This window comes from Orcinus orca, chromosome 18, assembly GCF_937001465.1.
Source record: "Orcinus orca chromosome 18, mOrcOrc1.1, whole genome shotgun sequence".
Classification (NCBI taxonomy): domain Eukaryota; kingdom Metazoa; phylum Chordata; class Mammalia; order Artiodactyla; family Delphinidae; genus Orcinus; species Orcinus orca.
The window spans coordinates 78,015,813-78,028,602 of record NC_064576.1 but is presented as its reverse complement, the minus strand read 5'-3'; the positions used below and the strand labels follow the sequence as shown (position 1 = coordinate 78,028,602).

At 44.7% G+C, this 12,790-nt stretch overlaps 2 protein-coding genes across 8 annotated transcripts in view; both read right to left on the bottom strand.

Moving 5' to 3' along the window:
- LOC101270167 (zinc finger MYM-type protein 5) overlaps positions 1-1,432 on the bottom strand; it is a 42,118-nt gene extending 40,686 nt beyond the window's left edge. Inside the window, exon 1 of one of the 6 annotated variants that reach the window (XR_007473172.1) lies at positions 957-1,432. Coding sequence is in view for 4 of the 6 variants with exons in the window: in XM_033409457.2 (XP_033265348.1) it covers positions 957-1,188 (232 nt within the window). In the remaining 2 variants the exon portion in view is untranslated. The remainder of the gene's footprint in view (positions 1-956) is intronic. The other 5 variants (XR_007473173.1, XM_033409457.2, XM_033409456.2 and 2 more) reach the window with 5 other exon arrangements.
- A 448-nt stretch (positions 1,433-1,880) lies between these two features.
- The window catches only part of LOC117197449 (translation initiation factor IF-2-like), a 47,347-nt gene continuing 36,437 nt past the window's right edge, over positions 1,881-12,790 (bottom strand). For both annotated transcript variants that reach the window (XR_007473184.1, XM_049701262.1), the window contains one exon: positions 1,881-5,669. Coding sequence is in view for 1 of the 2 variants with exons in the window: in XM_049701262.1 (XP_049557219.1) it covers positions 5,606-5,669 (64 nt within the window). In the remaining variant the exon portion in view is untranslated. The remainder of the gene's footprint in view (positions 5,670-12,790) is intronic.

Here is a 12,790-nt window from a genome sequence, read left to right as displayed (position 1 = left end):
AATAAAATAATCCCTTAGAAGGATAATTGTAAAATAATTCATCATCTTGAAAACTGGTAACTAAAGAGAAATAATTGATTTTTTTTCTGTAGAAACTATCTCAGAATTAGGAAATTACTAATACAAAGATTCTCTCTATAAATATTCCAACTAATAAAGTATTATAAAAATTTATAAACTGTAACAGGTGTGTAGTGAACGGAGGTCTGGCCTTTACCCTCAGCTCTTGGGAGTTGATCTCTTGGTCTACGAAGTAAGGGGAGTCTTTGTCTGCCTGGAGCTTTGGCCACCAGACAGTCTGAGAGTGCGATTTAGGATGGGGGCTTTGGCTGTGCCACATCCGTTCCAAGCTCAGGAGGAAGTGGAGACAGAGGATCAGCCCAGCCACCAGAAAGGGCTGGAGACTAGAAGTTAATTCTGCCCACAGGGGCAGAGTGTGATTGATGGCTAATAAAAACAGACACCAGGAGTGTGGTGAGATGCCTGGTTGGCTATCACACCCGGGGGCGGGGAGGCAATGCCCCCATGTTCCCACATGGGGAGAACAACCGGAGATCTGCCTTTGGACCCCTGTACTTCGCCCTGGGTGGATTTCACCTGTCTCCTTTCTCTGTAACACACCGTGACTATAATAACTTCCTGTGAGTCAGTCACGAGCCACCACACCTGAGGGGGTCTGGGAAGCACGGGAAGTGAGGACGGTCTGAAGAGCTCCTGGCCCTCGAGGTGTGACTCACTCCTAGAACAGGAGGCTGGGTGACAGCAACTGGCTGGCGAGGAGGGACGAGACCAGAGTGACAGCGTGAGGAGCGGCTGCCACCTTCAAGGCTAAGCAGAGCCCCCAGGAAGACCCCTCACCAGCAGGGTCTGTAGGGTGTGGTGTGACCATAACTCTCAGAGCGTCGGAGAATGCTCGTTAGGGCGGCACGAGCAGAACTTTCTGGAAATCTACTCACCCCCGGGCTGCAGGCGGCCTCGCGTACAGCGCGGGGCCTGGAGGTCAAACATCCAGCCGGTGCGAGTTCTTTCCTTCCTGCAGTGCGCTCTCCCGCGCCCCCTGCCGACCGCCTCGGCGTCGTGCCGGCGGGAGGAGAAAAAACACCGAAGGACCCCAATCCATTTCACCTGGCAAAAGGGTGAATTTGGAGATGAGAGGCCATCAGTCCTAACCAACCTGGGTGACGTCATCCTGGCCCGCCCGCTGTCACTGCTGTCACCGCTGCCTGGTGGCCTCCTCAGCCACGGAGGCTGACCGCCAGGCCATGGCCTACACCTCTTGCCACAGGGGTTGCCTTAATTTAACTCTCCTCAAATTAGACATGATTCTTACCACACTTTTAATTCATGCAGTGCATGATTATTTATATTTTCCAGCATATATACACATATGCTTTCTTTCTTTTTTCTTCTCCTTTTTTTTTTCTTTTATGCACATGTTCTTTCTCTACCATGCTTCCTGAATGCCACTTTTTGGTTCTTGTTTAATATTCCTGCTTGTTGAAATATCGCATGTATTCGTTCTTTCAGTGAGGGGCAATGGGGAAACCGCACAGCCTCTGTCATGGGAAAAGTGTGTTTGCTCTCACTCTTTTTTTTTAAATTTTTTAAAAACATTTATTCATTTACTTATTTTTGGCTGTGTTGGGTCTTCGTTTCTGTGCGAGGGCTTTCTCTAGTTGCGGCGAGCGGGGGCCATTCTTCATCGCAGTGCGCGGACCTTTCACTGTCGCGGCCTCTCTTGTTGCGGAGCACAGGCTCCATACGCGCAGGCTCAGTACTTGTGGCTCACGGGCCTAGTTGCTCCGCGGCATGTGAGATCTTCCCAGACCAGGGCTCGAACCCGTGTCCCCGGCATTAGGCAGGCAGATTCTCACCCACTGCGCCACCAGGGAAGCCCCTGCTCTCACTCTTGAGGCGTCATTTAAGTAGATATAGAGGTCTAAGTCGACCATTATCTTTCCTCAGCACATTAAAAATACTATTGCATCATATTCCGATATGTATTGTACCTAATGAGAAGTTTATAATTATTATAATTTGACTTTTTTGTATAAACACTTTAATTTCTCTTTTGGAAATTTTTGTGTCTTAGATATTCTGTCACTTTACTATGATTTTTGCTGTGAGGACTTCTTTTAATTATCTTGTGCAGAACTAAGTATGCTTTTTCATTCTGGAAATTCATATCTTTCTTTAATACTGGAAAATTCTCAACTATTTAAAAAAATATTGCCTCACCCTACTTATCCCTAATTTTTCCTTTCGGATCTCTTAACAGACACATAAAACTTTCTTAAGGGGCTTCCCTGGTGGCGCAGTGGTTGGGAGTCCGCCTGCCAATGCAGGGCACACGGGTTCGTGCCCCGGTCCGAGAAGATCCCACATGCCGTGGAGCGGCTGGGCCCGTGAGCCATGGCCGCTGAGCCTGCGCGTCCGGAGCCTGTGCTCTGCAACGGGAGAGACCACAACAGTGGGAGGCACGCGTACCGCAAAAAAAACAACTTTCTTAAAAAAATTTTTTATGTGGTAAAATTCACATGACATAAAATTTAGCTTTTTATTTTTTTGGCCTCGCCCTCAGCAGTGAAAGTGTGGAGTCCTAACCACTTGACAGCCAGGGAATTCCCATAATTTACCATTTTTAAGTGTACAGTTCAATGGTATTAAGTACATTTATATTGTTATGAAACCACCACCATCCAGCCCCGTATTTCACCTTGTAAAACTAAAACTCTGCCCCCCATTAAATACCATCTGTCCATTCTCCCCTCCCCCAGCTCCTGGTAACCACCATTTACTTTCTGTCTTTATGATTTTTGACATATAAGTGGAATTATACAGTATTTGACTTTTTGTAACTGGCTTACTTCACCTAGCATAATGTCCTCAAGGTACATCCATGCCTTGTTTTTTGCTTTTTCTTGCTAATTTCTCTGGCAATTTGGGAAAAGAATAGTTTCTTCAACAAGTGATACTTGGACTAGTGGATGTCTATATGGGAAACAATGAAATGTGTACATTTTTACAAGTGGTTTATATACAAAAATTAACTCAAAAAACACATTAACTCAAAATGGATTAATGACCTAAATAAAAGAGCTAAAACTATAAAACTTTCAGTAGAAAACATAGGGTAAATCTTCATGACCTTGGTAGATCTTCATGACCAAAACCTGAGCAATGAAAGATTAAATAACTTGAACCTCATCAAAATTAAAAAAAACTTGGGCTTCCCTGGTGGCGCAGTGGTTGAGAGTCCGCCTGCCAATGCAGGGGACACAGGTTCGTGCCCCGGTCCGGGAAGATCCCACATGCCGTGGAGCGGCTGGGCCCATGAGCCATGGCTGCTGAGCCTGCGCGTCCGGAGCCTGTGCTCTGCAAAGGGAGAGGCCACAGCAGTGAGAGGCCCGCGTACCACACACACAAAAAAAATTTTAAAAACTTGTGTATCAAAGGCAATTGTCAAGAAAGTGAAAAGACAACCTATAGAATGCAAGAAAATATTTGCAAATCATATATCTAATAAGGTCTAGTATCCAGAAAATATGACGAACTCTTACAATTCAACAACTAATAGGCCCTCATATCTATCAAAGGTGACCAATTTTTTTTACAAGAAATATCATAAAGGGCTCATGGTTTTAAACATATCTGATGTGTTTCAGTCTATGGAAATTATTTTATTTAGTGCTCAGATTGCCTTATCTTTGTCAAGTGGGAGCCTCTTCAATTTAGCTTTCAAGTACTTTAAACATAACACGACTATGGTCCTCACTACCTCAGGTGACAAGACACTCCAGGCTCACGGTGTACATTTCCCACCCAAGACCTGGAATCAGTCATCCAGTCCTTGCGCTTCAATAGACAAAGCTGGGAAATCTGTCTCCATCTATACTCCCTCCCCTGCAAAGAGGAAACACTTCTTGAGTTCATACCAATACTGTCAATTCAAATTTAGGACTAAAGGTGTTCACTTAACCTATTCTATTGTGGATCTGTGCCTTCTTTTTTCACACTGAAAATATTCATTCTCAAGGACATTAGGAGTGATATAATTAGAAACTCCTCTTATGCTGTAGCCCATAATATGCATAAAACAGACTTAGAATAACAATAACAACACTAACACCAACATAATTACTGACAGTAGTTTTCAAAAACATGTTTGGGGTTTCCCTGGTGCGCAGTGGTTAAGAATCTGCCTGCCAATGCAGGGGACACGGGTTCAAGCCCTGGTCCGGGAAGATCCCACATGCCGCGGAGCAACTAAGCCCGTGCACCACAACTACTGAGCCTGAGATCTAGAGCCTGTGAGCCACAGCTACTGAGCCCACATGCCACAACTACTGAAGCTCGCGTGCCTAGAGACCGTGCTCTGCAACAAGAGAAGCCACCACAATGAGAAGCCCGTGCACCGCTACGAAGAGTAGCCCCCACTCGCCTCAACTAGAGAAAGCCCGCGCACAGCAACGAAGACCCAATGCAGCCAAAAATAAATAAATTTAAAAAAAAAAAGAATCTCTGGTGACAATCAGTTTTCTTTCATTACTTGTACTTTGGAACCCAGAGAATATTTCCTTTTTCATTTCTTTTTTAAAAAGTCTAACAATTTAAAAAATATGTTTCCATGTATGTCATTCAGGGTCAGTTTTCCCAGATGCAGAGTGTTGTCCTTTCAATTTTTAAATTTTGGTACAAAATTTTCTTGAACTATATATATATAGCTGCTCCATGGCATGTGGGATCTTCCCGGACCAGGGCTCAAACCTGTATCCCCTGCATTGGCAGGCAGATTCTTAACCACTGCACCACGAGAGAAAGTCCTGAAATGTTTCTTTTCTGAATTATGTTACTTCATCCCTGATTTGCTCTGGTTCTTATTTACATTGTTTTTTCAATTCTTTATAATTTTTAATGTCTTTTAACTAGTTTTGAAACACTAGGCCATTGTTTCTGTCTGTTTTGTAAGCATGTCTTCCTTTTATTTTCTTTAGGGAACTTATCTGGTTTCTTACTCTCTATTTTTAAAAAATATTAATCTTATGTAAGATTCAGCATGGATCTGTTTCAGTTATTTATTTTTACATTATAGTAGTTTCCCAAACTTTAAGGTGGGAGGTGTTATTTGTTTTCCTGACTTTACAGCTCTATGGCGCCATCTACTGTTGCCTCTATGAAAAGTTAAATAATAAAAGGCCGCTGACCTGAGACTAAAAGGACTGCCTCGCAATCCACCCTGTTTTATCTGGACTCTCTTTTTCATTTTCCTCCTTAGATCCTGAGCTGCTTAAATCTTTAACACTCCTAGGAAGAGAAACTAGGCTGGTTAGTTTTGAGAGTTTGGTGGGGCAGTCTCTTTCAGCACCTTTGTATCTTACTGACAACGCGTTGTACAAAACGCTGGTGTTTCAGATTCTGCTCTCAAGTTGGCTCACAGGCCTTCCTGGGAATACCGACTGGTCTTTGGGGGATTTTGCTTTTCTCTGGGGCTGTTTCTTCCTCTTGCTCCCTCTGGCACACATGCTGATACCATTTGCCTCTTGCAGCGTTAGTTGGCTCGCTGCTGTCTGCTCGTGTTTTGGAGATCTTGGGGTTGCTGTACCATCTAATTTGGTTGTAGATATCGTCCGAGGATTTTTGTTTTCTTCATCCTAGTTGTTCTGTGTGAGCTTTTTTTTAAAAAAAAAAACAAAACAGAAAAATACTAACATTTTCTCTAAACCAAAAGAGATATGGTTATATTTTCAGAGCTTGAGCAGTCTTTGTTATTAAGTTCATGGCATGAAATATACTTGTCATCTTTTCATGGGATGTCAACAGCTGTCAACAGGATATCAGCATTTTTAATCTCGTTAGGGTTTTGTTTGTTTTAGGTCACGCCATTTGGCATGTGGAATCTTAGTTCCCCGACAAGGGATTAAACCTGTGCCCCCGGCGGTGGAAGCGCAGAGACTTAACCACTGGACCGCCAGGGAACTCCCTTGTTAGGGTTGTTTTGACGTAACGAGGTTAGAAATATGTACAGGACTACACCTAAAACTGTCAAACTTCATGAAGAGATGTGGCCATAGCATTTAAATGAGAATATCTATTTCCCTTGGTTTAGATATTCCTGCTTGGGACCCATCTTATAGGAATTGGAGCTTCAATATCAAGAAATATATACACAAATATATAAAAGCACATCACCTGCAGTGCTAAAAAGTTGGAAGAAAACCCTGTCAGTCCATAATTGGGGAATAGATTATTTGTAGAACATTTGCACTGTGGATTAGTCGTTCAGCTATCAAAATGAATTAGAGCTTTATCAATTAACCTGGAGAGATGTCCATAATCTATTTTGTTTAGGAAAATCTTCCAAAATTTGGAAACAAAAAAAGATGATTACATAACAATATCTGGCTCTAGCACTTTCCAACGAGCTAGCCTTAGTGTCTTCTACTTCCGGCAATATAACAAATTGCTGTTTACAGATGATGAGGGGCCACGTGCCACGACCACTGAAGCCCGCGCACCTAGCGCCCGAGCTGCGCCACAAGAGAAGCCACCGCAGTGAGAAGCCCGCGCAGCGTAAGGAAGCCCGCGCAGCGTAAGGAAGAGCAGCCCCCACTCGCCGCAACTAGAGAAAGCCCACGTGCAGCAACGAAGACCCAAAGCAGCCCCAAAAAAATTAACCTGGGAATTCCCTGGTGGTCCAGGGATTAGGACTCCGGGCTTTCACTGCCGAGGGCCTGGGTTCAATCCCTGGTCAGGGAATTGAGATCCCGCAAGCCACGTAGCATGTTCGCCCCCCCCCCAAAAAAAAGGTTAACTTGTAAAAAACTAGTAAGATGTGTGCCATGGACTGAATTGTGTCCCCCACCAAGTTCTGTTGAAGCCCTGACCCCCTGTGTGACTGTTTGGAGGTGGGGCCTCTAAGGAGGGGATGAAGGTGAGGTGAGGTCACTGGGCGGGGCCTCGGCCCGGTAGGCCTGATGGCCTCACAAGAGCAGGAAGGGGCAGGAGAGCAAGGAGGCCTGGTGTGGACACAGTGAGAAGGCGGCCACTGCAAGCCAGGAGGACAGACTTCACCATGCACCCATCCTGAAGGTACCCTGGTCTCTGGCTTCCAGCTTCCAAAACTGTGAACGAATAAATGTCTGTTGTGTTAGCCACCCAGACTGTGGTCTTCGGTTTCAGCAGCCTGAGCTGGATAACACAATGTGATAAATTTTTCCTGACTAGTAAAGACTATGACCCCGAAGGTTCTGGTTTTATTTTGCTATAGCGTATTAACACTGATTTTACATATAATCTAGCAGTCACATGACAGCATCCCTTTTATCACTGTTCATATAAATCCACATTAATGATTCAAGTAAAATTTTGACAGATGCTCAGTATTATTTGTGTGGGAATTTTATCTTCCCTAATTTGAGAAATAGGTGGTGCTTTTGCCCTTTTAAAAAATTTGTGGTAAAATATATTTAACTTAAGATTTGCCACTTTCATCATGTCAAGCGTACAGTGCAGTGGCATTAATTACATTCACAATGTTGTGCAGTCATCACCACCATCCCTTTCCAAATTCTTCATCATCCCAAACAGAAACCCAACACCCACCTAGCAATAACTCTCAGTTTTGTTCTTCCCTCGTCCCTGGTAACCACGATTTTCCTTTCTGTCTCGACGAACGCGACTGTTCTAGGTGGTCCATGTGACTGGACTCGTGAAATACTCGTCCTTTTGTGTCTGGCTTGTTTCACTGAGCACATTTTCAAGGTTCGTGTTGTAACATGTACAGAACTGCCTGCCCTTTTGTGGCTGAAAAATATTCCATCGTGTGGATGGACCACATTTTGTCTATCCATCGACTACTCATGGACCTTAGGGTTGTTTCTGCCTTCTGTGAATAATATTGTAACTTAGCGTCCAACTATCTCTTTAAATCCCTGTTTTCAGTTCTTCTGGATACATACCTGGGAGGCCAATGACTGGGCCACAGGGTAATTCTCTGTTTAGCTTTTGAGGAACCACCGTGTGTGTGTTTGTTGATAGACTTTATTTCTCAGAGCAGTTTTAGGTTCACAGCACAACTGAGCAGAAAATACAGACATTTCCCGTGTGCTCCCTGAGCCCACAAGCCTTCTGCACTATGGACACCATGAAACAAAGTGGGACCTTTATTACAACAAGTAAACCTACACTGAGACGTCCTCATCCCTAGAGTCTACAGTGTACACTCGGGGTCATTCCTGGTGTTGCACGTTCTGTGGGTTTTGGTGCCTGTATGACACGTATCCACCATTAGAATAAAGCAGAAGAGTTTCACTGCCCTAAAGTCCTCTGTGCTCCACCTGGCAGCCACTGATCTTTTCACTGTCTCCATAGTTTTGTCTTTTCCAGGAGGTCACATGGTTGGAATCACACTGCGTGTGGTTTTTCAGATCAGCTTCTCTCACTTAGCAATATGCACTTAGGTTTTCTCCATGTCTTTTCATGGTTTCATAGCTCATTTCTTTTCAGCACTGAGAACATTCCACAGTATGGATGTACTACAGTTTGTCCACTCATCTACTGAAAGACAAGTTTTCAGCTTTAGCAGCTATGAATAAAGCTGCTATAAATGTTTTTGTTCAGGTTTCTGTGTGGACATAAGTTTTCAACTCATTTGGGTAAATGCCAAGGAGAGCATTTGTTGGGTCCTATGATAAAAGTGTAGTTAGCTCTGGGCTTCCCTGGTGGCGCAGTGGTTGAGAGTCCGCCTGCCGATGCAGGGGACACGGGTTCGTGCCCCGGTCCGGGAAGATCCCACATGCTGCAGAGCGGCTGGGCCCGTAAACCATGGCTGCTGAGCCTGTGCGTCCAGAGTCTGTGCTCCGCAACGGGAGAGGCCACGGCAGTGAGAGGCCCGCGTACCGCAAAAAAAAAAAAAAAAAAAAAAAAATGTAGTTAGCTCTGTAGAAACTGCAATCAGAAACTGAATACATTGAAGTTGTAAACCCCAAAGTGAGGGTGTTAGAAGGTGGGGCTTTGGAAGGTCGTTAGGTCACGAGGATGGGGCCCGCGTGAAGGGGATCACTGTCCCCACAGAAGGGACCCCGTCTACCTTGTGAGGACACAGTGAGAAGACCTCTGGCTTTGAATCAGGAAGGGCTGCCCCCAAACACCATATCTGCTGGTGCCTTGATCTTGGATCTTTCAGCCTCAAGAACCGGGAGAAAAAAAAATTGTGTTGTTTATAAGTCTACTTTATTCTGTTGCAGCAGCAGGAAAAGACCAAGACAACTGCCGGGCTGTCTTGCACAGCAGGTGTGCCGTTTGCATCCCGACGGGCCACGGGTGAAGGTTCCTGTAGCTGCACAGCCTCAACAGCGTTTGCTGGCATTTGGGTTCCTCAGTGTTCTGGATTTTGGCTGTTCTCACAGGTGTATAGTGGCATCTCATTGCTGTTTTCTTTCTTTCTTTTTTTTTTTTTTACCAAGGGGATCCATGTTTCTGTTTGTTTGTTTCTCTTTTGGCTGTGCCATGTGGCTTGCAGGATCTTAGTTCCCCGACCAGGGATTGAACCCAGGCCCTCAGCAGTGAAAGCGCTGAGACCGCCAGGGAAGTCCCCTATCTTAATCATTTTTAACTGCACAGTTCAGGGGTACTAGGTACCTCCATATTCTTGTGTGACCATCATCACAATCCACCTCCAGAACTTTTTCTTCGTTCCAAACAGAAACTCTGTCCCTACTGAGCGATGACAGACCGTTCCCTCCACCCCAGCCCGGGTCACCTCTATTCTACTTTGTGTCTCTACAAAGTAGGACAGCAGGCATTTTTATTTCTGTATGTGTCAACAAACATTTATAACCTCTACTGGGAATTACTGCTCATTACAGGACACCCTCAAACACAGTAACCACTGGAGGGCTCCAGGAGTGCTAGCTGTCACTGTTGCAATGTTTGTTCAGAATTTTGTACTTTCCAAACCAAAGTAAAAAAACACTGAAAAGTAGCACTAGATTTGCTGTAAAGCTCTCCTTCTTGAAAGACAGTTAGTATCTCCAGCTTTTGACAGGTGGTCCCCACATCTCGGTATAAAGGGGGGACTCCATGTGATCAGAAGTCTGCTGCTTCTGGAGCAAAAGGACATGAACCACATGGAAGCTACTTGGCATTTCCCTGTTCTACTTGTTGGTCACAAAAGACACTGTGATTGTCACATTACTTTCTGTTGCAGACACTACTGGACACTCATAAAGGTTTTCTTTCTTGCTCCATAAATGAGGTACCAGGTCACCAGAATGGCCAGCAGGAGCCATGTAGTCTGCCAGGGTCTGGCCATGGTCCCTCAGCTGGGAAGAAACAGGAAGCGTCCCCTCTTTGCCCTTCAAGGGGCCAAGGAGGTGGGAATTTTTATATTTTGTTGATTAGTGTATCCTGAGCTCCTAGAAAAGTGCCTAACACAGTCAATAAATGGAATCAATTTAAGAAGAAAAACCATACAATCATTTCAACGGATTAAAAAGAAATATTTTGGGGAATTTCCTGGTGGTCCAGTGGTTAAGACTCTGAGCTTCCACTGCAGGGGGCACAGGTTTGATCCTCGGTCAGGGAACTAAGATCCCACATGCCATGTGGCCAAAAAAAAGAAAGAAAAAAAAGTCATTATAGCAAAGTTGCAGGATACAAGGTCATTTGCTATCCTATATGTCAGCAGTGAACAGGTGGAATTTTAAATTAAAAACAAAATACCACTTACATTAGCACGCTTCAAAATTAAATACTTAGGGGGTGGAGTCAAGATGGCAGTGTGGGAAGACGTGGAGTTAGGTCTCCCCACAACTAGGGTGTCTGCTGGCCGCTGGTGGGGGACTCTGACCCCCAAGAGATGGGAGGAACCCCCAAGTGAACTGGTAGGACGTAGGGAGACAGAGGGTGGAGGAGAAATGGAAGCCAGACAAGGTCAGCACCCCTGAGGCCAGGGAGATCAGGAGAGGCAGGCAGGAGGGACACTCCCAGACCCCAGACCAGAGGAGCAGGAGAGGAGAGGAGGGCATCTGTGCTGAGCACTTGAGCCCAGGAAGCCTGCTGGGCTCCCAGGTGAGGTCCCTGCCCTCTGAGACCAGGGTGGGGGGCACGCCTGGGCCCCTTCTGTTCCTTGAGCCTAAGCCCCAGCCCCCATAGCTCCCAGGGCTTTTTCCAGCCCTGTGGGCCCTGAGCATTGGCCCTGCCCACTGCCCAAACCTTGCCCTTCCTTAGGCCCCGCCCTCCACAGCCAAGGCCTTGCCCCCACCATTTTTTTTTTCTTTTTTTCCTTTCCCTCCTCCTCTTTTTTACTATTGTGGTACTGATGTACCTTCTGGTTGTTGATTCATCTATATTTTTATTTTTACATTCTTTCTAAAATATCTGTTAGTTTCCTACTCTAATTTTGGTTTTTTACTTTGTTATTTTTCTCTCTCTCTTTTTTTTTTTTTTTGCCACCCCACGTGGCTTGCGGGATCTTGATTCGCGAGCCTGAGGTTGGGGGGAAGCTCCTGTGGTGGGACCTCCGAGTGCAAACCACTGGACTAACAGAGAACCTCAGACCCCAGGGAATATTCATTGGAGTGAGGTTTCACAGAGTTCCTCATCTCAGCACCAAGACCCAGCTCTCCCCAATAGCCTACAAACTCCAGTGTTGGAAGCCTCAGGCCAAACAAACAGTAAAACAGGGACACAATCCTACTCGTTAAAAAAAAAAAGAGAGACGGCAAAAAAATACGTCATAGATGAAAGAGCAAGATAAAAACCTACAAGGCCAAATAAATGAAGAGGAAATAGGCAATCTACCTGAAAAAGAATTCAGAGTAATGATAGTAAAGACGATCCAGAATCTCGGAAATAGAATGGAAGCACAGATTGAGAAAATACAAGAAACGTTTAACAAAGATCTAGAAGAACTAAAGAACAAACAAACAGAGATGAACAACACAATAACTGAAATTAAAATTACTCTAGGGCTTCCCTGGTGGCACAGTGGTTAAGAATCTGCCTGCCAATGCAGGGTACATGGGTTCAAGCCTTGGTCCAGGAAGATCCCACATGCTGTGGAGCAACTAAGCCCATGCGCCACAACTATTGAGCCTGCACTCTAGAACCCACGAGCCACAACTACTGAGCCCGCGTGCCACAACTACTGAAACCCGTGTGCCTAGAGCCCGTGCTCCACAACAAGAGACGCCACTTCAATGAGAAGCCCGTGCACCACAATGAAGAGTAACCCCCACTTGCCACAACTAGAGGAAGCCCGTGCACATCAACAAAGACCAAATGCAGCCAAAAATAGATAAATAAAATAAATAAATTAAAAAAAATACTCTAGAAGGAATCAATATTAAAATAATTGAGGCAGAAGAATGAATAAGTGAGCAGGAAGACAGAATGGTGGAAATAACTGCCAAGGAGCAGAATAAAGAAAAAAAGAATGAAAAGAATTGAAGACAGTCTCAGAGAGCTCTGGGACAACACTAAACGCACCAACATTCGAATTATAGGGGTCCCAGAAGAAGAAGAGGAAAATAAATGGTCTGAGAAAATATTTGAAGAGATTATAGTTGAAAACTTCCCTAACATGGGAAAGGAAATAGTCACCCAAGTCCAGGAAGCAAAGAGTCCCATACAGGATAAACCCTAGGAGCAACACACCAACACACAAATTAATCAAACTAACAAAGATTAAATTCAAAGAAAAAATATTAAAAGCAGCAAGGGAAAAACAAAAAATAACATACAAAGTAATCTCCAGAAGGTTAGCAGCTGATTTCTCAGTGGAAACTCT